General features: G+C 39.8%; 1 protein-coding gene across 1 annotated transcript; it reads left to right on the forward strand.

Moving 5' to 3' along the window:
- Positions 1-112: 112 nt before the first annotated feature.
- musk (muscle, skeletal, receptor tyrosine kinase) lies at positions 113-27,460 on the forward strand. The gene is made up of 16 exons (XM_079656984.1): positions 113-378; positions 4,155-4,281; positions 4,961-5,112; positions 5,212-5,339; positions 5,500-5,641; positions 5,786-5,910; positions 8,990-9,198; positions 11,095-11,358; positions 12,455-12,648; positions 13,594-13,617; positions 13,719-13,807; positions 19,163-19,337; positions 19,521-19,707; positions 19,961-20,152; positions 21,673-21,821; positions 25,084-27,460. Exons 1-16 carry the CDS (start codon positions 309-311, stop codon positions 25,782-25,784), a joined length of 2,928 nt encoding a protein of 975 aa, XP_079513110.1. The 5' UTR covers positions 113-308; the 3' UTR covers positions 25,785-27,460.
- The last annotated feature ends 315 nt before the right edge of the window (positions 27,461-27,775 follow it).

Here is a 27,775-nt window from a genome sequence, read left to right on the forward strand (position 1 = left end):
ACACACACACACACACACACACACACACACACACACACACACACACACACACACACACACACACACACACACACACACACACACACACACACACACACACACACACACACACACACACACACACACACACAGAGTGACTGAGCTGGTCCTTGTTGAGCACAGAGATCATGGCTGTCTCTGGATAAGACACACGCAGACGCACACAGTGAAGGAAAACACCAAGAGAGAACGTCTCCTGACCTGCCATGGGATTCTAACAACCAGGCCTATTCTGTGTACGAAAAAGGAAAGATATTTCTAGAGCCAAGATGACAGTTGTGGAAACCATTTCAGTCTTTCTGCTGGTTCTGCTCACCTCAACTTATGGGATGCAGAGAGGTACGTATAGAAGGTTTCTAAATGCTTTAATTAAGAGAGCTTTAAAGACTGTCTTTTTAAGCAAAAGTAATCAAAAGTCTCTGAGGATATTGTAAAAAAACAGTGTTGATTCCATAAAACAATGTTCCCTTAATAGATAAGGTTAATGGATAAATAATGTATAAGCTTATGTGTGCTTGGTAGGCTACATTAACAGCATTTACCAAACAGAAATGACAAAAACGGGAATATTAAAAAAGGACAAGGATAAAACATATATGGCTTTGGAATGATCTTGATTTTAAATGTGTTAGAATACAAAGGGCTCAGAAAGCCAAAGATCAACACTGTCAACAATGGATAGGTGAAAAAAAAAAAAGTATCACGCTGCGCATCTTTTATTCTGGCTTGACTTTTTCTAAAGAAAACGAATATTGAGTTTCACCACATACTGTACGTAGCTGTGAGATCAGCTATTTTCTACCACATCCTGTAGGGAAAAGGAGAAGGTGTTTATAGGCTTTCTTAGTGTAAATGTGACTAAATCTATGTCCTTCCTACACTGTGGCATATCCCCTGAGCAGGCTGTTGTAAATGTGTTTAGGAACCGATTCACCACCACCACCACCACAGCTATACTGTACAATAACATGATGCATGTTGTATATCTGTTGAGTAGAATTACTTGTAAGCTTTAATACAACTTAGTAGGTTTAAATATATTTCTAAAAACACTTTCAGTAAAAAAAAATTGATATCTCATGTCTCATTGAATGCGAAAGACTTGAACGCAGTAGGTTCGGCCTTGGCCTTGGGATTTCAGGACATGTGAGATGGGCACCGTATCAAATGCTGGCACAATTTTACAGTCATATGCATAGGCATCCAGAGCAGGCTATTGACATACAATACGTGTTTTATGAGTACAGATGTAGAGTGTATACAGAAGATTGGCTCAGAGAAACAGGTGGTGTAGCTTCTGTCACATTCGTCCAGAGAAGTATTGTAGCTGGGATTGAGTTGCCATGGTGCGGGCTTGGCAAACGACCTGTGCTTTGCGTCAGTGATTAGAAGGCTGAAATGAATGTGGATGGCATCTTTGTGTTGGGCCAAATAGTCTTAGGCATCCTTTAGTATAAATTGTGCTTAGGAGGGAGAAAATGTTTAGAGCTGTTGGGCCTGGTGACGCTCAAAAGGGGTCACATACCGCCATTCGACGAGGCATCTTAAGGCATCGGTATAAGACGCAACAGCCTTTTTATCCATCACCGATGTTAGTCCACTCGCAATGGACGTAGTGTTAAGAGCGAGAAAGTCCATCAAGTAAAGGAAGGGTGGATTCATCAATCAAACACTGGACTTAAACCCAAGTTTGAACTCAAAGTTGAGTTGTTTTAAATGACACATTATGTCAACGTGAAGCTAATTCCCTCAGCTATATGAAATGATGTCAATAGTTAAACATTTCCATTTTGTAACACCAAAACATCATCCTTTTTCTAACCCTAACGTGGTTGCTTAAACCTAACTTAACAGCGACCATTTCAAATTGTTAAGTACTTATTTTTACAGGCGACGTTATGAGCTACATGAGATGGTATAGTTAACCATGACCATTTCACGTGGTACTGTTATCACGTGTTGGATCCCCAAAGCAAATTCTTCAAGACACCATGCAAAAGGCTTCTTCCCAATGGGGGAAACTACGACAAGAAGAAGAAGAGTTCTCGTTGACATACAATAATTCAACCATTACACTAAAGCAACAAATTTGTACCTATTGTAAAATAGGTATTTCAAGATTTGTCAGAATGAACCTAAATAGATTGCTTTTTGAGTCCAAGTGTAATCCTCCATGACACAATCAACCACAGTTTTACAATGTGTGGCTACAGATTAATATTTAGCATCTCTGTATTGACAAGTGGATTGAAACTGATTATAACTTTACTTTTACTATTCTTTTTTGATTTGTTGTGGTTTTGAGGGTTGGGTTGTTGAGCAAAGCTAAGTTGTTTGAAACATAATAATTCACTTTAATGTGCTTCGCTGAGATGAGCTTGTTCTCATTAGCTCTTTGATTTCAGTTGAGATGTATGTGAACAAACAAACAAATCGGTGTTGATCATTATTAATGTGTTACATAAAAGAATGATGTAAAGGCCTCCTTTAGTCACATGGGTCTAGTTAATGAGACAGTTTTCAAGTTTTAGGTTTTAATAAACTGTTGACATCTTAACCATTATCCATTTATAATTACCCACGTAAGAAATGGTCTTATGGTGCCAGTCAGAACTATAAAATGTGCTCTAGCAGGATGAATTAAGACCATATAGTCATTTAAATGATACGTTAATGGGGGTTTCTGTGTGAGAACAAAACTATGTTTCGTGTTTGTCTTGTTTGACCTCTTGATAGAATCAAGTATAAAAACCAAATATCTGCTTTGCATTTACAATTGTTTTGGTCAGTATGAAAAACAACCAAGAGGATGAAGTGTAGATCAAAGCAAACAACAAATGGATGTTGGGGGTGTGGATGTTGGACAACTTTTCCAGCTTTGTTATTGTGAAATTCTGTTTCACAAGAGACACAACAAGCATAATGTCCTCTAAACCTTAATCCTTTCCTCCTTTCTTTTTTCTTCCTTCTCCTCTTTCCCAGTTCAAAGAAAGTTTAAAACAAGCCACATTTCTCTGATCTCGATCCACATATAAACAGTTGCTGCCTCACCACTGTACTGCTACTATCTTTCCCCTTCCATTTCCTTTTGAACAGGCCTTCTCTTTGTTTTTACTCCCCCTCATTTCCCCCTTCTCAATACATTCACCCTGAGCTGAAAATAAATACACATCAGACCACCTTACTAATATGAGTCGAGCCTTACAAATAATCCCTCTTCTCCTTTTTCATACAACTCCGTGACAAAATGAATGAAATAAATAAAGCTCACATCTTTACTCTGGATCACCTGGTTTATATCATAAGAACCCATTTCTTATATTCTATGTACACAGAACAGGTAATATACCTACTTCTTTTTTAACCAAGACCATCTGTGAAAATTAGAAAGTGTGTGCAGGGGAGAGAGCCCATCGTTGAACCTTGTATTAAAATGTTGTTCTTGCTTCAACTTCTAGTTAAATAAAAAATGTAAATAAACGAAACCTCAATAAGTCTTTCTTTACTGGTGTCTTATCGTCTCCCAAATCGTTCTCTTTTTATCCTCTTTCTTTTAACTTGATATAATGTTGCAAAATCCCCAAAGACTCTCAAACAAACAGACTTTTCGTCTCCTCAAGGCCATCCTTCTTCTGTAAGCAAGCTGATAACCTCTGATCTGGTGGTTCCAACATTGGTCAACAGTCTTAAGTAGACTCTGAGTGTTCGGAACAGATGGGTATGAAATAAGGAATGCCAAAAAGGCCAAAATATTTGTCTGAAAAGATGCAGCTGTGAACACTTCCCTGAGTAAGACTGTAATTTACTGTTAAGAAACAACATAGTCAATTTTAAACCCATATTCAATGCTACAAAAACATGTGTATTAGTCATTGTGTTTTTCAGGTAATTCCATGTTCAGTTAATACATCTGCATAACGGTGATTCAGCTCAAATACTGTGGTGCACAACATTTTAAAAAGACCCAAATCGACATCTTGTTTGTGTATTAAAAGATATGAAAGTCTCGCCAAATGTTATAAAAAGTCCCTTTTTTTCACAAATATCATATAGATTTCAAATAGATTTCCTATTTTGTAACCAACATATTTTTTTTTCATGTGTTTACCACCTAGCGCCTCGTATCATCACCTTATTGGAGACAGTGGATATACTTCTGGATCACAATGCCACCTTCATCTGTGAGGTGGAGTCCCGTCCCCGTGCTGACATCACTTGGACTAAGAATAACCACCCAATAATGTAAGTTCACATGATGGCTGCACCATTAACTCACCTTTAGTTACTTACTTTGGTAATCACAAAGGTTAGGGTTACGGCCCGTCCACAAGCTTCAACGCTTCTGCCCATTCACTTGATGGCGTGACGTCACGCTTCGCCGAATTGCATTGTGGGAGCGTCACTACGCTTTGCTCGCTTCAAAAGTTGAGCAATGTTCAACTTTTGAAGCTTCGACGGAAGCGTCAGCCAATCAAATCATATGCCAGTACAAGCTCTAGCCAATCAAACCGCGTGCTTGTGTGTCCGGGACGGGAGATTCATGTGATTGGTTGTTGGTCGAGTTTCAGACACGCCCGCCGGCAAGCTTCAACGCACGCCGCAATGTGGACGCTGCGTTAGGGTTAGTGAGATGAAATTAGCTGATTTGTTGCCTAGCAAAATGCTGACAATAAAGCAATTTTTTATGTTAATGATGTCCACTTTATTAGTTGGTAAAATGCTAGTAACATTAGCTGCTATGCCAACCATCACACTACCAATATTTGAAAAGGTATTTGTTTAAGTATAGCTGCAAATGTTGGAATTGTAGCTACATACACAGCATATAAATGGATTTTGTTGATATTGGATGTTTTTCAAAAATAAGTTTTCTTAATATTCACTTAATTTCACAGTCACTCTCTCATTTTTGTCCTACCAGGTACTATGACACCCGGTACATTACAAGGGAGCATGGGCAGATGCTTAGCATTCCTCGCGTAAGAGATACAGACAATGGAGAGTACTGCTGCATCGCCAGTAACGGCATTGGAGAGGCAGCCAAAAGCTGTGGAGCTCTGCAGCTAAAGATGAGTATGTCTGTCTTTTTTTTCAAGATTCTATATATTCATATTCCAATCACAGTAGCATTGAAACGAAAGGCTAAATGTATCTTGTCTGTCTTTCCAACAGAGCCACAGATCAAACGCCATCCTACCAATGTAACCCTATTGGTAGAATCCAAAGCAGTGCTGCCCTGTGTTACCCTCGGCAACCCCAAACCAGATGTCACATGGCTCAAAGATGATGAGCTTATCAAAGTATGCCATCCTTTTTTAAACATACTATATATATTACCATAAAGGACTCTGACATCCCTCTTCTTGGCTTGGTTTATAGTGTCCCACAGTATTACATTTAAAATAGTGAAAATCAGTTCTTTCTTTAAAACTATTTCAAAAATGGTGTCATCTCTCCCAGATCAGTGACCGTGTTACCGTTCTTGACTACGGTGCGTTAAAGATCCATAACATCCAGAAGCAGGATGCAGGACAGTATCGCTGCGTGGCCAGGAATAGCTTTGGTTTGGCCTTCTCAAAGCCTGTCACCATAGAGGTCCAGGGTATGTATTTTAACCTGGTTTCACTTTCTACATCTTATAGAGTATGTCAAAACTGTACAGTATGTTGAGCCGGAGGAATATAGTAGTTTGGTTGCAATATATGTATGTGAATGTGTGTCTACACTTGTGTTTGTGTGTGTTTAGCTCCAGCACGAATCCTACGGGTTCCTAAGGAGAAGCGAGTAGCCTATGGCAGCCAGATTTCCCTGGAATGTAACGCCACAGGAAATCCGATCCCTACCATCACCTGGCTCGAAAGTGGGAATACTGTGAGTGTTCAAGTTCAGTGTGTTGTGTAAAAGCACATTTTTGTGGGGTTTGCCCAATATTGGTTTCGAGATGTTCGTTGACTGATGCTGTGTTTTAGCTGAATCCATTGTAAATCTACAAATGTATCTCTATCAGGGTCTTAAAACCTCTAAACCACATAATAAAAGACTCTAAAGCTATGAATGTTTGTGATCAAATTCAAACAAAACAACAATATTCATGGTGGTAGCTCTATCCATCGTGTCTATGCCCAGTCCTCAGTCTCTCATAAATGCTTGCGATCTCACTGGGAATATTGTTGTCTCTTTTACAATGGTTGGGTTGGCTCAAATGTAATTTACCACAGCCAGCATCAGAGACATTTTTATCACGTAGCTGACATTGTGACACATTGTCAGCCAGAAGAGTCTTACATAATGGGAAATCACTGACAATAACATAGCAGATAGTCTGGAAAGCCAACATGCATTGTAGTCCAATACAATACTCAAATAAAGTTGAATAAATTAAGCCTTCATATTAACAGGGCAAAGATCCTGAACCTACTCAGCATCTATTTTATAAAATGAGCTAGCAATCCAAAGTCCAAAGAATAGAATCAGGTCTAAAGAAACCACATTAGCTAGCTAGCATCTAGCTACACATCACCATTAGATTATCTAGCGTCTAGCTACACATCACCATTAGGTATTTAGCGTTCCATTTGGCGGTCTACAGAAGCAACACACTCCAGTTTAGAGTAGTAGGAGCTAAATTATGTCTTTGTCTTTTGAGCTGACCGCTCCCCCCCCCAAAAAAACGGAGTAAGTCCTCCGTGCAATCAATATATTACGACCCCTGGGGGCGACAGTAGCAAAGGAGGAAGTCAGGTGACATGAATAACAACAAAGTACACATAGGAGAAAGGTCAGGGAAGAATGTGAGGACTTGTTGCTTGTGAGACATTTGTCCTTGAACAGCTTTGCATGCCAATTGTAATGTGTTTGGTATGCTATCCTGGCTGTCCACATGGCTTGATCAACAAAACGATTAAAATCATAGCAAAGAAGCAGCTTACTTCATGGTGACAGAGACTTTAAAGGATTGTTTTCCATTTAGCTAATAATACACAGTGTTATCAGCTTTAATTGGAATGCCTTTTCAAAGGGAGCCAGTGAGGTCTTGAGGGTCTTGAAAATCTGACTAGATGGATGTACAGCCCATCCATGTAAGGTGGCCCATGTTAACATCTGTAAAAGAGCGCTGATTTGTGAAGTCATACAAATAAATATAACAGTAGGAGAGACATTATGTACCTGCTGACAACATTGTTTAGACAAGCAACAGAACTGAAACAGATTTGTTTCCAACAGTGCCAAATGTCCAATTGCCAAGAAGCGTGCTAAGTTTATTCCTCTAGTGATTATGTTCGAACATGTGAGTCATTGCGATGGTTTAGTTTAAACCCCCCGTGCAGTTGAAACAACATGCAATCATTTTTGGGACATCAGGAGAACACATTATTCACAACTCGTGCCAAGTGTTTTTTTTTTATTCTTGTTTTTTAAAACACCAGGACAATGAGTTTGCGACTTCCTGCAAACCCTAAGGAAGAAAAATCAGACCAAAAAAGAAATACATGTACAGCTCTATTAAAATTTGAGTTGTCGTGGTTGAAATGATATTCTTGACCTTCTTAAGAATGTTAAACAGGACTTTTTTTTTAGTCAGGCAAATAAGCAATCACACATTTATAATATGTTCCATTGCGGGCAGACATACACTGCATAACGTCTGGGTATTTAATAGCCTTGGTAGCTAACTACAAGGTGATTACAGGCCCATAATACTTGTAAATAAAGTATGTATGCGTGAGTGTGTGTGTGTGTGTGTGTGTGTGTGTGTGTGTGTGTGTGTGTGTGTGTGTGTGTGTGTGTGTGTGTGTGTGTGCGTGCGTGCATGTGTGTGTGTGAGTTTGTATGTGTTAAATTGACTGTGTGAGCTGCTTTCCTGGCAGATTAAGGTCATTAATTTCAGCGGGGCTGGATCAAGCTCGTCCAAAAAACAATCAGTCATACACAACTTTAAATATAGATGCGTCGCATATCAGCACCCACGCACACAAACACTACGGACTGACATATCATAAATAGATATATTCAGGCGTTGTGAGTTGATACAGAGACTAAAACAAACAAAGACATTGTATGTCATTACATTCGTACAGTGTGAATGCCAGGGAATTTTTAAATCATTTAAATGTTCACGAGTGGTTAAATTAATGCCTGACACATAGTGTACTGTGGGCACTTCATTTATCAGCTCAACACCCATGATCCTGTGATATACTTAGTGTGTGAACACTCTAGACATTAGATCAACAATTTTAATTTATTTCTAATTTCATCCTCTGTACTCAACTCAATTATGCGTCACCGAAGCGTTGGTGGGAATCAAATCGAACAACAACAAAAAAGGCGGTGAATATTAGACCTAGATGTATGAGGTGTCCGGATAACACAACGCCAAATAAATCATAATGTTGTAGCAACAGGAAACGGTTTCATAACGTGTTTGGCATGAAAGCTTTATACTGATAATATAGAATGTTGAAAGAGCCACTAGCTCAGTTGGTTGCCAAGCGGAGGACCAGGGTTTGAATCTGGCCCTGGACCATGTTCTGTGTGTCTTCCCCATATAGCTTTCACTCAAAGACACTGGTTGCCAAAAAAATTCAAAAGGAAAAAAAGAGATCACTCCCAATTGTTCTTAAATCTCAATCTAATTACTATCTCATTACAAGTATGACAGCCATTCCATTCCAGTGTATTTTGTATTCCAACCCAGAGGCATTTTGACAGTAGTTTATAGAATAACGTATATTTTTTCATTTTACTAATTGTATTCCAGAGCTATATACATATGTCAATGTTGTGATTTCAGGCTGTTCTGCTGCCCCCTAGTGGACTGAAACAAATGTATCTTTAATGCAAGGGGGGATCATTTTGTACGTTATATTATAAAACAATTGTGAAGTATGTGATGTGCCCTTGCATGATGACCTGGTTCGTCTGTGATATAATTTTTTTCTTTATGTAGATCTCAGGTGCATCGGTCGAAGAGACTTTGATAGGAGAGGTGATCCTGTCTGTTCTTAAAGTGACGGTGAATAAGCCAGCTTTGTTTACATGTCTGGCCGCTAACCGACACAACTCTGGAGCTAACACTGTCAAGGCAACTGCTAAAGTCACTGTTGCAGGTACTCACTCTTTTTCATCTCCATTCCAAAGTGACAGTCATAGAAACTTGTAGCTCTGTAGTCTGTGTGTCTGGGGGTTGTTTCTGCTTTGTCTTGAGTTATCTTAGCTGCCATTTATATTAGTTGTGTTTAGCTTCAGCTGTTGGTTGTGCCCCCCATTTGGTTGCTACCTCAGACACACTCGCCCCCCCCCATGACCCCAGTCCTCTTAAACAAACACCCACACATGGCTTGTTCCCTGACCACACACACTGCCCTCCACCTGGTTGTCCCTCTCCATCCTCACAGATAGCTGTCTTCGTAAGAGAAGCACAATGGATAGTTTTCTCTTCCTACAGAAACTGATTTTTGCCTTTTTTCCTACTCTCTTCACCCATTTCCTCCTACTTGCGTGTCTCCAACCAACGTCTTACGGATATTGCCACTTCCCCATAGAGTGGAGGTAAGAGAAATGTGCCTTTTCAAAACTCTCAATATACTCTTTCTTTATTTACTGTAGTCAAAGTGCTAGTCAAAGTGAGAGTCCATGTGTTTGCCTTTATAAAACTCTTAATGTACTCTTTCTTTATTTACTGTAGTCAAAGTGCTAGTCAAAGTGAGAGTCCATGTGTTTGCCTTTTTAAAACTCTTAATATACTCTTTCTTTATATACTGTAGTCAAAGTGCTAGTCCATGTGAGAGTCCATGTGTTTCATAAAAATGACACAGCACATTACCTGCTGTCAGTGAATCCTATACAGGCACTGTAACAATCTTTATTTAAAGAACCTAAGTGCTGTTTCTTCCTCTGGGTCAACTGAAGACAATACACGTTTTAGCTCTGGCAATAAACTACATTGTGGCCCGTCATCCACCCATATGTGAGCTGAATTTGAACTTTGCTGAATTGCAGCAAACCCCCAAATCCCACATCTGGACTATGTAACTTCAGAAAGAAACAGAGGGAGATAAAGATAGAGAGGTAGAGAATACATGGAAATGCTGGCCTTGTGTCCCGTTGAGATTTTCTGAGGTAAGATTGAAGACAGAGACAGTAGATTATAGGTCATAGAAAGACAAAAGGATCTGGCATAATGGCTACATTTGGCCCTTTTCTTTTTCTTATAATGTCTATTGTAAGCAGCACTGGAAGAGCCTGAGACTTGAAGTTTTCATTACTAAAAACGACGCTGTAGACATTGTGCATATGACACTAAAGACTTTGAATCTTTAGATGTACATCCAAGAACGTATGAACAGGCTGGGGGTGTTGAACAGTTTGTAAGTGTTGCAGTACACGGGCAGGCATAGAGACAACTGGAGTGAGGGCTGTCAGATAAACAGAGAGAATGTGGATGTGAAGCAGGCAGAAATACATGTGGATTGTGTGCATGCTGGAGGACAAACAGATATATGAGTTGGGAAAAAAGCAGGCAGATGGAATTGCAAACAAAGAATAGGAACACAATACGTGAGAAAGGCAGGTTTATGTATCCATGACTGATCTTTTCAATCTAAAAGGCTGCCAGGAAGTCCAACAGACAGACATGATGTAATTTCCTACCAACCTTCTACAAGCTTTTTTCTTTTAACATCTGGATTATTTTAGGGGAGATTTCAAAGATGTAGACCTTGTTGATACACATGAACTCTGGTCAGCCGAAAGAGTAACATATTGATTGCTCTGAGGTCCAATAGTCAGAATCTTTAAGGGATTTAGATAATGGATGATTGTCATACCCCCAAACAAGAAATAAAACCTGATCTTTTGTTATAGCCAGACAAGGTCTTCCAATTAGCTATAAATTCATATATCTGTTCATCTTTAGAATGTTTTTTGCCTGACAAACACTTGAATGCAAAGTCCTTTATCCTTTATTATGTTGTTTTTGGAAGCATTGTGGTTTTTTCTATGTTTGTAGACCAAGTAATAACCAATCATGATAATTGTGTGTCTTCTTCATAGACTCTACAAGGGCGTCGCGGGCTACTGCAGTGCGTATCGTGGAGATGTGTGCCGCAACATACTGCAAGATGATCTGCTGGTTTTCTTCAACTCCTCCCTCTCCGACCCCGAGGACATGCAGGAGTACCTGGTTCAGAGCTGGTGGACGGAGTTGGAAGGAATCAGTGTGCTGTGTAGTCCCGCCGTGCGCTCACTGCTCTGCCACTCCTCCTTCCCCGACTGCAACCCATCAGGGTTAGGACCGGCGCCTAAACCTGTCTGCAGGTAGCACACACCTCTTTTTGTTTGGATTCGTTAGTACAGTATAGACTGCATTTTTTGTAGGCTGACCCAGCAGACCTAGCATCGCTAGGATTTCCTAGACAAAAAGGAATGTGATTTTTCCAATGGATTTTGGAATATTTCAGAAAATAAGATCTGTGGTTAGTGTGGTAGTTACCTTTACAATACGTGCGCGTCCCTACATATTAACACAACTTTGTGATGGCCAGAAATAAAAAGCTAACGTAATACTATGAATGAGCGACATTACAGTCGCATGGCTCGGTGTCACTATTGCTATGCAAAATGTGGCTAATCTTCGGTGTGATGACGGGCTTTTCGTTACCACCATTAGGGCTGCATGATATTGAAAAAAACTGACATCACGATATTCTTTTCCCCTGCGATATATATTGCGTTTTTTTTAACTATATTTAACCGGATGAAGGATTTTAGTCACGGACGTCTGGATCTTAACTGGTAGACTCATCATACCTTAAGTCATGATCTAACATGTCATGGTAATGCATGTTGCTTACCCTCAAATAAGGGGGTTCACCTGTGAATGAAGAAGAGGAGAACCTTTTTGTATCCAAGATAGTTCCAGATGGCAGATGTTGCTTTTCTTTTTGGAAGTAAATCTTCATTCTCGCCGGTATTGTCCTCCTCTGCCTCGCTCATTTTTTACCGATGTTTTGATGGTCTGCAAACTAGCGGGGCGGGGCCTGCTGTGATCTGATCAAGTATGATTGTGATTGGTGGTTTGCTGTGCATACGAGCCTGCATGTCACTCACTCAAGTACCCCTGACATGAGAGCCGCGCAAGTTTTCCTTTTGTAGCAAGCAGCAAAATAAATAAATACATAAGCTTTAGACATTCACAAGAGTGATATTTACTCACTTATTTTATGTTGTAGAACAAACGTGAACACCTCTTAAGATCGTGTTAACCTTAGACCTTCAGGCTTTGAGCAGGGAACCAGAAGTTGTAAAACGTAAAGTTGTTACCAGATTTTTGGATATATTACTACACAACTCTATAGGAAAGCAAAGACAGCTGAAGGAGCATCCACATGTATTGTCTTCCTTTACGAAACAGGGAACACTGCCTGGCGGTGAAGGAGCTGTACTGCCATAAGGAGTGGTATGTGCTGGAGGGCAGCAGTTCAGTCCAGCCGGGCTTCTTCGGCTCTGTCCCCGGGTCCCACTCTCCCACTTCACTGCTGCCCAACTGTCAGGCTTTACCAAGTCTGCACACAGACCCTGATGCATGTACACATGTCCCTTTTGTTGGTAAGATATCCCTCACTAAGAACATTTTCAGAAGTGTTTGTTTTCAAAATGCACATCATCTAAAAAGGGGAAGAGTTTGGCTAATTTGGCAATGTCCAGACTTTCTGCTAACTTCCAGAGAGTCCACTTGGGGTGCATACTTTACAAAATTAAACACTAAAGTACACAAATATATAGAAGTAAAGGATATGTATCATTATACCGGGTTTAGGATTCATTATATTGGGAGGCTTTGGAACACTGTAAATCTATATCTAAATCTATAAGAATCTTATAAGAGTAATACATTAAAGTGCCCTACCAGAATTGATGACAGCAAACATGTGACAAAGTCTGGATATTTGGACTATTTTCTTATAAGTTTTTTAAGCATGAGCATATTATTTTATTTGTTTTCTCAAAATAAAAAACAAGTCAAGAAACAGTTATGCAGAAGTTTGTTTACAGCATACAGAATGATGTATACAAGAAGGAAGCCGTGGAAGATGGTAACTAACACGCTGAATTCAAGATCAAAACTTTACCTCATCTTACGATCATTCTTTTAATTGTTCTGCTAGATTCAGCCAGAGATAAGATATGTTGAACCTGTACTGCAGCTTGAGCGCAGCAAATTCAGCATTCAATCCTAAAGGAAATTAAGCGTTGTGAAAAGGAAAAAAAGGAGTTGGCTAGTTGCATTTGCTTACAGCCAAATAAAGCTTTGCCTGCTTAACTGCAGGTCACTGATACTTATGAGGTCATTAAGAGGGTCTGAGCAACTGAGCCAATATATACAACTGCAGGCTAGTATGTGTGGGGTGTAGGCTTTATCATAGGCGTAGTGTTTGTATGTTTGCTCTGTAAGACAATATGAAATGTACTGAATTGACATTCAGTGATGTTCTGATTTCTCCATGATATGTTTTTTATTCAACTTTACTTTTAATCGTTTCTACATTTCAGACATCAAGAAAGATCAAGTTACAAGTAAGTCTAGAAACAAATATATTTGTTTAATTTAATTAATAATTTACTAAACGGTTACTGTTAAATCATATTAATCCCATATCTGTTTTCCTGTTCAACAGCAACATGCTACAATGACAGAGGGCGTTTCTACCAAGGCAGCTTGAATGCGACAAGGTCTGGGATACCGTGTCAGTCATGGAGCCAACAGGTAGTGTGTGTGTGTGTGTCTGTGCGTGTGCGTGTGCGTGTGCGTGTGCGTGTGCGTGTGCGTGTGTGTGTGTGTGTGTGTGTGTGTGTGTGTGAGAAAGCATTACTATAAATGCGTAGAACTTCAATATGCGAGGCAGATACTGTACAAAACAGAGTTGATAACATTCGTTCATAGCAAGGCCCTCGATCAAACTAATACCTGTCTTTTTTAAATCCAGGAGTCCAACTAAAGTGTGACTCATGTTTTGTGTGTGGATGTTCAGTTTTAAATCAAACATTCCTGACCTCTAACCAGAAACAGAAAAACATACAAAAGTGCAAACACAAGCACACACACATCCCCTTGGCCCAAAAGCCTCTTTATGTTTTTACGGCTTTGCTCAGTGAGAGAGTCTGTGAGGGTGAGCTGTTACTACTCTCCTGTGCAGTGTGTGTGTGTGTGTGTGTGTGTGTGTGTGTGTGTGTGTGTGTGTGTGTGTGTGTGTGTGTGTGTGTGTGTGTGTGTGTGTGTGTTTGCCAGGTCAGCAGAGAGGGAGGGGCTCATCATGTCACATCCTGCCTCTGGAAGCAATTAGCTTTCACACGCATATGCTGCACAGACTCCATCACTACCACACACACACTCTGACATGTTACACTGCTCACACACACAGACATACAGTACAATGGGGCAAACAAGTATTTAGTCAGCCACCAATTGTGTAAGTTCTCCCACTTAAAAAGATGAGAGAGGCCTGTCATTTTCATCCTAGGTATACCTCAACTATGAGAGACAAAATGAGAAAAAGAAATCCAGAAAATCACATTGTCTGACTTTTAAAGACTTTATTTGCAAATTATGGTGGAAAATAAGTATTTGGTCAATAACAAAAGTTCATCTCAATACTTTGTTATATACCCTTTGTTGGCAATGACAGAGGTCAAACGTTTTCTGTCAGCCTTCACAAGGTGTTCACACACTGTTGCTGGTATTTTTGGCCCATTCCTCCATGCAGATCTCCTCTAGAGCAGTGATGTTTTGGGGCTGTCGCTGGGCAACACAGACTTTCAACTCCCTCCAAAGATTTTCTATGGGGTTGAGATCTGGAGACTGGCTAGGCCACTCCAGGACCTTGAAATGCTTCTTACGAAGCCAGTCCTTCGTTGCCCGGGCGGTGTGTTTGGGATCATTGTCATGCTGAAAGACCCAGCCACGTTTCATCTTCAATGCCCTTGCTGATGGAAGGAGGTTGTCCCTGAAAATCTCACGATACATGGCCCCATTCATTCTTTCCTTTACACGGATCAGTCGTCCTGGTGCCTTTGCAGAAAAACAGCCCCAAAGCCTGATGTTTCCACCCCCATGTTTCACAGTAGGTATGGTGTTCTTTGGATGCAACTCAGCATTCTTTCTCCTCCAAACACGTCTAGTTGAGTTTTTATCAAAAAGTTATATTTTGGTTTCATCTGACCATATGACATTCTCCCAATCCTCTTCTGGATCATCTAAATGCTCTCTAGCAAACTTCAGACGGGCCTGGACATGTACTGGCTTAAGCAGGGGGACACGTCTGGCACTGCAGGATTTGAGTCCCTGGCGGCGTAGTGTGTTACTGATGGTAGCGTTTGTTACTTTGGTCCCAGCTCTCTGCAAGTCATTGACTCGGTCCCCCCGTGTGGTTCTGGGATTTTTGCTCACCGTTCTTGTGATCATTTTGACCCCGCGGTGTGAGATCTTACGTGGAGCCCCAGATCGAGGGAGATTATCAGTGGTCTTGTATGTCTTCCATTTTCTAATAATTGCTCCCACAGTTGATTTATTCACACCAAGCTGCTTACCTATTGCAGATTCAGTCTTCCCAGCCTGGTGCAGGTCTACAATTTTGTTTCTGGTGTCCTTTGACAGCTCTTTGGTCTTGGCCATAGTGGAGTTTGGAGTGTGACTGTTTGAGGTTGTGGACAGGTGTCTTTTATACTGATAACGAGTACAAACAGGTGCCATTAATACAGTTAACAAGTGGAGGACAGAGGAGGCTCTTAAAGAAGAAGTTACAGGTCTGTGAGAGCCAGAAATCTTGTTTGTTTGTAGGTGACCAAATACTTATTTTACCGAGGAATTTACCAATTAATTCATTAAAAATCCTACAATGTGATTTCCTGGATTCTTTCCCCCCATTCTGTCTCTCATAGTTGAAGTGTACCTAGGATGAAAATTACAGGCCTCTCTCATCTTTTTAAGTGGGAGAACTTGCACAATTGGTGGCTGACTAAATACTTTTTTGCCCCACTGTATGTGTGATATTGTGAAGGTTTGCTCGCTAATGCGATTCATAATTATAAACATATTCTCTCTTTCTCCTTTCTTTTACTTCAAATGTTTTTTGGGTACACTTTTAGTTCACGGATACATTTAAATATATATTTTTTACACACAGTAAACCATGTCCACATTGGAACACAGGACGCTGAATAATACGAGTATGTGATTCCTAAATGCCATTGTAATAAACTATTTTGAATACATTTTTCATTCTGCATTATCCTTTAGTAACAAGTCCCATTCATGGCTCTAATATTTACTGTGTAGTGTTGAAAGGAGTCTCCATTTCAAACAAGCCAGATTGAAAAGTCAGCCTGTTAGACCTGTTAGCTAACATTAGCTTAATTTAGTAGCTAGCTAGCTGACAACATTTTACTAGACAAAATTGACTGTTACAGATCCTACATTGTTTATAAAAGTGTCCTTTGACAGAGCAATGTGGATAAAAAGGTTGGAACACTTATGGTTTACGCTAATGTCAGGATTGAACCTTTCTGAGATGATAGAGTGAGATCAGCAAGAACGTAGCATGTGTTGCTTCCAGGAAAATGCCGGAATTTTGTAATATGATATGGTGTGGTGGCCAAATTGAAATTAAAAGGGTAGGCTTTTAAACATGATCGGATTATTTCCATGATTATGCTTAACTTCCTGGCCAGCATCAAAGCTTTCATTTCCTGTTGCAAGTATGATAATAATATCATTAATGGGATAATGTCTGGCAGAACAGTTCTCCTAGAAGGAAACGAGAAGCTGATTGCACCATTTTTATTTCTTTTTTTTACCTCAAGCTTAAATGATCTATATGTTAGACCCATACAGTTAAAATCAACATTCTTTTTTTGTGAAAATGGGACAGACTTAGACTAGGAGTTCATTAAGTACTTCTTAATACCTTAAGTAAAGACACAGTATAGTGATTTCTATTTTATACTGAAGCCTACTCTAATTCCCACATGCCCAAATGAAGTTAATATCCAAAAATATATTCAGAAATGATAATAAACTTTAACTTCAAATGTGTAAAAAAGGTAGATGTGTGCGGACTTATACTAACGTCAATGCTAGCTTTCCTTTTTATTTACTATGTAGCATTGTCGGGGAAAAATAGGGAGCTTCAAAACATCCTGTTGTAGTTAATGGGTTATTAATAATAAGCAAAAGGTAAATGAGATCATAACTTATTATCTCATTTACCTTTTGCTGGCTCTGGTATGAACCTAAGTCTTTGCACATTTCCAAACACAGGATAAATGCAGCGTATAATCAAAATAAAAAACATTCAAAGGAATTGCTCCAACTTTCAATTTACACGATTATTTAAAACATTTATTTTACATGTATAATCCCTGATCCATGATGCTCCATATTGATATAAAAGTGGATTTATATTTGAATTTGGAGGTTAGCTTTCACAAGCCTGTATGTGGTCCATTAGAGTCACAGGAGAAGCAGCTGTTCCTAATATTTTGGACAGTCAGTGTCGTTTTTTTCTTCTAAAAGCAACATTATCCAGCGATGGCTCCGTCCAAAGTCATCATTTACCTTTTACGCATCACAGAGCAGACCTTTCTAAGCAAATATTTTTTATAGTGAATATAAAATATTCTGCGCACATGCGTCTTGCAGGAAATGAACCCAAAACTCTAATGTTCCACACGTCATATGATATACTCCGTAGTAAAATCACATTTATGTGGAGCACATACTCAGCACATGTGTAGGCTGTAGTTATGTGGCACAATGAGTAGTTTGCTTATTTTTGCTCAGTCATTGGGAAAGTCTGCAGGAAAATGTTGATTCAAAATGATGTCTCGTTTTGAACTGGAGCATATGCAGATTAATTCCATAACGCATATGTTAAAGTAGGCATGATACAAGATGACTACATTTTAGTTTTCTTCAAGTTTCAACCCCTCTTTGTTGGGAGGGAAGCGTGATAAATAACGTTGTTCTTCTTTTTAAGTGACCACGTATGGTAGAATAATGACTACCTATTGAGCAAAGACTCAGGTAGTGTGACATTGCTAACGTGCCACGTAGCAACTTGAAAGTTGGTGGATGAATGGAAAGTGAAGCCTGCTGTCCAGATCCCATCTCCTACAAACAGTTCATTCATTCTTCTTTTAATAATGTCAACAGTTTCTCTTCAAACACCAAGTGGTTTTAGTTACTTAAGTCGTTATTGACCCTATGGAAAACGATGTAATCCTACTGATCAATGTACAGATCAGGAAATGCTTATATGGATTGTTTCTTAAAGCCGTGACAGATGACTTGCCCTGTCATTTTTCTTAGAGGACATTCCTGGCACAGGCAGGAAGCGTACCGTGTGGGAAGTTTGCTTTTCATATACTTAGATCTACTGTACAGCAGCACATGTGTTGAATCTAGCAGTTTAAGCACATATCTTCATATCCCAAAGGACAGGTTGGACCACTGCTCTTTTGATAACTAAAGCTCATAACACACAACGACACCAGATGTTTTGTATTTGAGTTGGCACTTTAATATTGCAGAAACAAACATGCAAACTCTAATGTCCCTTACTGTAGAACATTTGAAACCCTCTGCAGTCATTCAAATGTTACCTCTCGTAGACCTTAAACCTTAAACAAGGCCTTGAGGAGTGTATTACAATTATTCAAATTTGATTTGCAATATCCGTTTTTTAAGTCAGTCTGGAGTCAGACATTTCTCGGAAAAGAAAAAACTAAATCCATGGAAAATCTGCCTTCAATAGCTCTACTAGGAAAAACACACGGCTATAAATTTACTGATAAGACTCAAACCTCAAGACAAGAGTGGTTTCTCTGGAGACAGAGGCTGGATCGCAGATGTTCTTACTTTACCACTGCGGGAAGTAGAAAGAAAGCAATAGCAAACTTCTTAAACAACATGAAGTGAAAGGGTCCTTGTTTCCCTTTGTTCCATGTACTGCTTATTCCCTTTGCTTTTTTGTTGAAAAAAGGTCAACAAAGCTCTTAATAAATTAAATTCACTCAATTCTTGCGCTGTGACTTTCTCAATTCTTTACTCTCTATCTTCCTGAAGGTTCCCCATCAGCATCGCCTTTCTGTGGATGTGATTCCAGAGTTGAAGAGCTCACATAACTACTGCAGGAACCCTGGAGGAATCAGCGACAAGCCCTGGTGTTACACCTCAAATCACAACATACGCTGGGAGTACTGCGCTGTGCCGCATTGTGGGGAGACAGTCATAGCATCAGGTACAGTCTTCTGCCGCCCTTTTTCGACAAAAAACCCACCAGTCAAAGAGAACGTATAGGATCCCAATTAGCTGCTGCCAAACCGCCCACCAACAACTGTTTTTGTTAATCAAGATATTGTTTCAGTTCAGTCGAAAAGTCATACAGCACCTCGTCTTTACATTTTCTTTAAATGTTTCTTAGTGTTGACTCCAGAGGCACAATCCCCTCGTCAGACTCCTCGTCTCCCTCCCACGGCATCGGTGTCTTCCCCGGCTTACTCCATGTCCGTCATCGTCATCCTCCTGACTGCACTTGCAGCTTCAGTCTTCCTCATCATTGGCATCCTCGCCTGCCGCAGACAGAGGAAGCAGTGGAGAAACCGGAAGAGGTGAGATAAATGCCATACATGAGGTATGATGAAATTCCTTTGAAGAAATGATGACACCAGTACCGTTAACGAGAGAGAACATTTGAAACCCATCCTGTGAACAGAAGCATTCAGCTGGGTAAAAAAGATCAATACTACCCAATACTGTTTTTGTTGATAACTTAAACAATAGAAAGCATTGAAAAAAGCACAATCCTAAATTCAACCTTGAACCTTTGTTTTTGTATTTCTCACTCCCTCTTTCTTTCAACAGAGAGATTGAGATCCCGACCTTGACCGCTCTTCCATCAGAGCTCCTGCTTGATCGACTACACCCCAACCCCATGTACCAGCGGGTTCCCCTACTGCTGAACTCAAAGCTTCTGGCCCTTGAGTATCCTCGAAATAACATTCAATATGTCAGAGATATTGGAGAAGGAGCCTTCGGACGGGTTTTCCAGGCCAGGTGAGGGGGGAGGCAATGGGGAAACAGATGTTGCCTATATAGCGATTCATTTGGAAATTCAAAGGAGAGAAAAAAAAAACATCGATGAGGAGAAGAAGAGTTTGAAGAGACTTCCACTCTGAAAAAGTGCAATGAACATTAGATAGACACATTTTTGTTTGCCATGTCATGCCAGTGGGCTTACATGATGTAGTGGATATCTCTCAGGCACAGGAAGAGAAAGGGTCAGACAGGATTTGGACAGAGTGAGTTGGTAAGAGTCTTATCGGGGCCACTTCTCTTTCTGAGAACTGCTGCGTCACTTACAAAGTCACAAGGAGAGCTGCTACAGGTGTCAAGTTTACTCCACAGTGACGCTGTTCACAGCAAGCGCAAATGTGTCCAACTAATCCCTATGATAAATACCAGACCTGGGTCATACAGTAGTCAACATTTTTAAAATGTCATAAATCAACAATATGCACACCCACATCTATATTTTAGGTGTCTTTAGATGTCCTTCTTAAAGAGTGAGGGTCAACCCTCAAAAAGATGGAGGAGGTGCAATATTTCTTAAATATGGTATGGTCACTTTTTGAAGATAAAAGGAAGGATAGCAGAATCATGGAATAACTACTGGCTTGATTGTCATGAAACTTGGTGGAAGGGTGTTACATTTGCCTAGGAAATATCCATTAAATAAGGAGTGCATCCACATTATGGGTTGGAAACACACATATTTGGAGCACAGCATATTAATTGGGGTTAATAATAGTACAGTTAGCACAGTATTCTACTAGTTGATGGCATTTCCACAGTAGCACCAGAATGTAGCCATGCAGATCTGGGAGACGTCCTTCAGGCTTGCTGGTAATCCCTTAATGAAAACTGGAATGGTGTAATATATGGACACCCCTGAGAACATAATACACACTCATTAAGACATAAGTCAAAGAGCACAAACACACACATATACAGTACACTACACTTATACCTGCATGCCTGACCAAAAACAGGCAATGAATGTGCAAATACAAACTATATTCTGCATATGCACTCAATGAGTATAGATTAACAATCCTAGAAACAAACAGGCAGCACATGCATTTGGTGGTGTATATTCATGCATACATGAACACACACACATACATGCAACAATATACTCAGAGACCTAAATATACCAGAGGAATAAATAACTTCCCTGACAGATGGGCTTTAATCTGTGTGTTCCCAATGTGCGCTGGTGTGTGTGTGTGAAAACTATATATAAATCCACACTGAGAAACAACGTGTTGACTTTAGTTTGCCCCTCTAGTGAGCCAACACATGAAGTGTGTGTGTGCATGTGTTCCCTCCAAGTGATTGACATCTACAGTGCCAGCACATATGCAGTTGCGGTGTTATGCTAGAATGCTTGTTTTTTGCCGAACAATGTATTTTTTACACAGACATATCCATATATACACACATACTATAAACAAAAACAGAGGACTGTTTATGAACATTGTGTCTGATTCTTTTGGTGTGTGTGTTTGTTGCAGAGCACCAGGCCTGCTGCCAATGGAGTCGTTCACAATGGTGGCAGTGAAGATGCTGAAGGAGGAAGCCTCAGCTGACATGCAGAATGATTTCCAGCGAGAGGCAGCGCTGATGGCTCAGTTCGACCATCCCAACATCGTTCGTCTCCTAGGTACGTCTCACAGCTGGTCGTTGTACCAGTGTGTGGAAAGTGCAAAACAAAATTACATAAAAAACAGGCTTCCCTGGTTCAGATAAATCAATTTTAATGTTGTAGGAGTTCAATGTTAAACCAGTGTACTAGTCTTATGTGTACAACATTTTTATTGTGAAGCATCATCTTCAAAATGACAGAAAATGATATTGTAATGCTTATTACCAGTAGAAGAATAAACTCTTGAAAAAAGGTAATGTGTACGCAGTTAAAAAGAGTGTTGAAGGTGATGTTAGCTTGTTTACCTATTTTCCACATCCTCCCTTGTGAAAAATGATTATAAAATGCCTTAGAAGGGAGTCTCGATAAGAGTAAACCAATAAACCAAATATAGTCTACACGGGTCTAGAATATAAGTTATTGTACGGAAGAGATTGGACAACAAAACTCAAATCTGCCTCGAAACATGTAACATTGTAGAAAAGTGTTTTTTTATGTCCACTCCAGCTAGGTCTCAGAAGTAAAGAGAAGAAACGTAGACTTCAAAGGCCAAGAGAGCAGAGTTTGTAGCTGACAGAATCAGCAAAAAAGAGGTCTTGAATTCATTGAAGGAAAATCAGAGTGCCTTAGGTGTGCAGTTCTCCACCCCTCTTAAAACCTATAGAAAGGGCAGAGTCACACTCTGATTGGCTGAGAGGATCAATGCACCCAGTTGCTCTCAATTCTGAATTAGCAACCAACAGGTGTTCTGAATAACCTGCAATCAACTCAGGAGACATTCTGCTTAAATGAACTTGGCGAAAACAGAAGTACCAAAGAGTAAACTGACTCCTACGGCAACATATAAAGTGGAGTAATACTCAATACCCATTTTTTTTTCCTTAAGATTATTCAATCACTCACTGTATTCTTCTGAATGAAGTCTTTGTCCTTGTTTCAATGTATTGCTATAAAACCTGCTAGAGATAAGGACTGTATGCCAGTAAACAAGAGCTGCTCGACAGTTAATGTGACTTTCTTGGCCAGATTGAAACAAATGTCCTCTATTAAAGCTTATCAGCACTAATACAGTATATCTAATCTAATACAAACTGCTCTCATCTAAATATACTTCCAGGAAGACATTTAGAGATACAACTCACTCTATCTGACACCGAGTAAACAAGGCCATAGATCAACCACTGTGCTGAAAGAGGTTTGTTGACTTTGGTCCATCTAGTAGTGGCTCCAGTGATTGTCAAACATTTTTTTTTAATTCTTAAGGAAAAGCTTTTTCTTTCTAGATTATATCAAACGATTGTACTGTATCTTGTTTGTTCTGTTTAGAGAGTGGCGAACTCTCTGCTCCACATGAAACCAGAGTTGATCAAATGAACCTCTAATTACCCCCATGACTAATAATAAACTGCAAATGATGCGTAAAATATCATCCATAACATGCTTGTGTCAGAATTAGAGATGTCTGCTTGTCATACGTTGTCGCATGTGCAGCACGGGTCCTCCTAGTTCTGTACATTTAGCGCTGGAGAAAAGCATTTTGAGCAAGCTACTGACCTTCAGCTGAGGCTGCTACTGTTGCCTTGCAGTCCTTTATGTGTACACACACAAACACACACACACACACACACACACACACACACACACACACACACACACACACACACACACACACACACACACACACACACACACACACACACACACACACACACACACACACACACACACACACACACACACACACACACACACACACACACACACACACACACACACAGGAGCAGAAATCAGAGCTGGTTCTCTGGGGAACTGTCCCCGCTCGGTGACCCATAGGACTTGAACTAACTGAGCATGACCCCCAAGCCTCCTCTTCTCCCAAAGGTTCACTGCGAGCATGTCGTTGTTTGAGTTCTGACATATCTGTTAGAGAACAAAGTATTAGAGCTAGAAGGGAAGGATTATTGAATGATCTAACAAAACACATGCAAAACAGCTGCAAAGAGACAACAAGGGTAAAACAATTAAAAAAGGATATACAACAATGTGACTAGAGAATCAAAATGTCCCCAAAGCAACACAAAAACACTTCAAGCTGACCACAAAGAGAATTTTAATGACTACAAAAAGACACAAAATATCTCCAGAGAAAGAATATGACTATCACATGACTGCAAAGGGACATAGAAAGAATAAAAACAGTCATAAAAAAAAGTACAAAGAGACTTTAAACGACTGGAGAAAAGGGGAAAAACAATGACGGACCAAATATTTGAAGAACACTTTTAGTATTAGTCGTAACAAAAATAAAATACCAAGAGCCACAAAATGACCAAACAGAGACTCAAACAACAATAATAAAAAAGCCAATACAACGATAAATGATGTTTTAGTTTTCCAATTTAAAGGTGCTTAATGCCCAATCGTATCACTGTAAACCAGACTATGTGAATGTACATGTTCTATTTTGTCCAGATCTATTTTCTTGTCTGCAAACCTGGTAGGTTGTTATCAAATGTCCTACATAGCCCTAAAGTACTCACAATGTGATGAATGCCAAGTCACATTAAATGGCACATCTACAACTTCTGCAGGACTGTTGGCGCTCTGCACAGCCTTAACTGTGTGTGCACAAATTCCTTAACGCCCTGTAAGCATAAACAGGAATGCATAAATAAACAGGTAGACAGCAACTCTTTTATGGAGTTAAAGTAAACAAGTAGTAAATAAATAGAATGAATTTGGACGTGCCATGCTAGAATATTCTCCGATGTGCCATTACGCCTTCATTTATGTCCACCATACTTGATGGAAATTCATTCAGGAATGATGAAACAATAAAACATTTTTCAACATCGAGTGCAAAAAAGTTCAAAAACGTCCATTAAGTTCTTTGTATAGTTACTCTGGGATTGTCAGGAAATGCTGCCACTCCAGGACACTCCCAATTTTTGAAATCCTCTTTTAATTGCCCTCCAGAAGAACATAAGGTTAATTTAAAAACACACTGTGTTTACATGACTGGACTATTTATGTAAGACTGTACATCCTCTATGCGTAAGAGTTTATTTGTGCGCATCAAATTCGTCTGTGTTTATGTCTAGTCCGAATATGTATTTACCTTTAACAGAGAATGAACTCACTGTATGATACTGTGGGAGATAAACTCACTTTAGATTCAGCGTGGTTTAATGATGTCACAGATGTGTTCATGTGGTTGAGTATTTGTGTTTGTATTCAAACCTTAGATGATTTTATATCATCGTCCATGCTCTCTCCCCAGGTGTGTGTGCAGTGGGTAAACCCATGTGTCTGATGTTTGAATACATGGCCCATGGCGACCTCAATGAGTTCCTGCGTCGCCGATCTCCAACCCAATCGGTGCGCACCCTGAGCCGCGCCAGCCTATCGGGACGCAGCTTCTCCTCTGAGCTGGAGGCGGTACTTCTCACCTGTGATGAGCAGCTGTTGATATCCACGGAGATCGCCGCAGGAATGGCCTACCTGTCGGAGCGCAAGTTCGTGCATCGTGACCTCGCAACCCGGAACTGCCTGGTTGGAGAGGACATGGTGGTGAAGATCGCCGACTTTGGCCTGTCCAGAAACATCTACTCGGCCGATTACTACAAAGCCAACGAGAATGACGCCATCCCGATTCGCTGGATGCCCCCAGAGTCTATTTTCTATAACCGCTACACCACTGAATCGGACGTGTGGGCCTATGGGGTGGTGCTATGGGAGATCTTCTCCAATGGGATGCAGCCTTACTACGGTATGGGTCATGAGGAGGTAATCTATTACGTGAGGGATGGTCACATCCTCGGCTGTCCTGAGAACTGTCCTCTGGAGCTGTACAATCTGATGAGGCTCTGTTGGAGCACACACCCGTCAGATAGGCCCAGTTTCAGCAGTATACACCGGATACTGGAGCGCATGCATCAAGGCACACAAAGCAATAATGCTGACACGGAGCCTGACTGCTAACATGTGGACTTTTCCAAAAAAAAAATGCTGTCCCCAGGCACGTTGACTCATGTAAAGATGGTGCCTAAAAACACATGTTAAAGGAACATTGGCACTGAGCCCAAGCATACAAAGAGTACTCAAACAGTAAAGTGATTTGATTCATTTTCCTTGCACGATTTTCAGTAGACCCAAACTGCCACTGCTATGGTTTGTATATTATAAACAGCTCTCATTTTTGGTAATTTGCACATTTCCTTCATTATTTGAGTGTGTTAGTGGTGAGTGTTTTTTTGTTTTCCTTTTTTTAAAAGACAGGAAACGGAGAAAGAGGATAGGACTCTAATTTGAACCGCGGACACTACGATAATGACTCTAGCTACTGAATCTTGAATTGTTTTTAAGGGATGTCAAAGGTGTTTCAATGCTGACCATTCACCAGCATACATCCATTACCAGGTCTTATTCTTATCTATGTTAAATGAACAGACCAGACACTAACGTTCAGCAAATGTTTTCCCTGCGGGTTTGTTCGCATCATCATGTGTTTTTTTGTGTTACCTGGGCCAGACGCGCCAGAGAGGTTTTTATTAATTTAGATGTTTATATTCAATGTTTTCTTTTGAAACAGTGTACAGCAATTCAGATATGCTAATTTCAATTAATTTGCTTTGCATTGACTCTGTATGTAGTTGCGCGATGGGAAAAATGTACTTCACGTACTTCACTGAAGCCCAGAGCCTGAACTTTTGAATACTTGTTACTATAGCCACTATATCACGCAGATATAGCATAACCCTTTTTCACCACTCAAACATTATGCTTAATTTATTGCATGACTGCTTGTTTTTTTTCTCCCTCTTTATGTTTGAACTGTTACAAATGTTCTGACTTAGCATTAGGTTAAGAAAGAGAATGGGAAAGGACAGGTAACGCTTCATAGTAACTACGTTTGAAACACCTTTGTTGTTTTTGTCACCTACTGTATAGCGAATTCCATAGTGGCACACAATCACTTTAAACCATTGCTGTTGATTGTTTTTTATAGAAAAGTTGCTATTCCATTTTTGGGCATTTTCATTGTTGTTTCGATCTTTGTCTGTTTTTTGTGTTCATTTTACTTTGTTTGACACACAGAGTTTGACCTAACGAGTACATTTCAGCAGCATCGGTAAAAATAGTCTGAAGTTCATTAATGACTTCTTCAAACGTGCGTCATCATCAGCCCACAAGTCATAAAGAGATTTGTTAATTTTGCGAAATACTCATTAACTTAATGTATTACTGTGCCTTAAAATAGTTTCTTATGTAAGGGATGAATGACCTCCCTAATGTTTTAAAATAACCTCGTAATGAAAGAGTAAACCTTTCATTGTTTCCTACAAAGATAGAAAACTCTCTCTTTTAGATGTAACTTTGATCTCTGGTGTCATTTCAACTGTTTTAAATTAGAGTTAAATGATTACGTATTTTAGGACTGAATTACAAACATCTGTTGTGTAATCAGTGTTGTTTGTCATGTGGATTACTCAAAGCTGTTTTCTTGAAATGCTTTTCAGATGAATGACATTTTTTTCATTTGAAATATTCTGTATGAAGTCACGTTTTGGATATTTGTTAAATTACATAATGATACAGGTTTATAAAGTATGATGTTTAAATGTATTGCTTGCAAATAAAAGTAATAATTTAAGACATTTGCATACTGGAAAATACCATATTTATTTATATACATGCATCCTCAATGCTGACAAGTCTGACCAAAACCCCTCTACATAGAAAAACAGCTGGATGAAGATGATTAAATGTAAATGTGCCGTATTACTTTGGATAATTAATTACAAAATGCATCATCTTGGGACAGCAAATGCCCATACATCAGTTGCTATGCTCAACTCAAGCGATTTGCCACACCTCATAGAAACTAAATGGGAGGTAGCGGCTGCTCCTAGGCTGCTGGGTCCAGTGTGGCTTCATGGTAAGAGTGTGGAACAGCAGTAAAATAAACCCAC

The sequence above is a fragment of the Notothenia rossii genome (genome assembly GCF_949606895.1).
Source record: "Notothenia rossii genome assembly, chromosome: 11".
Lineage (NCBI taxonomy): Eukaryota > Metazoa > Chordata > Actinopteri > Perciformes > Nototheniidae > Notothenia > Notothenia rossii.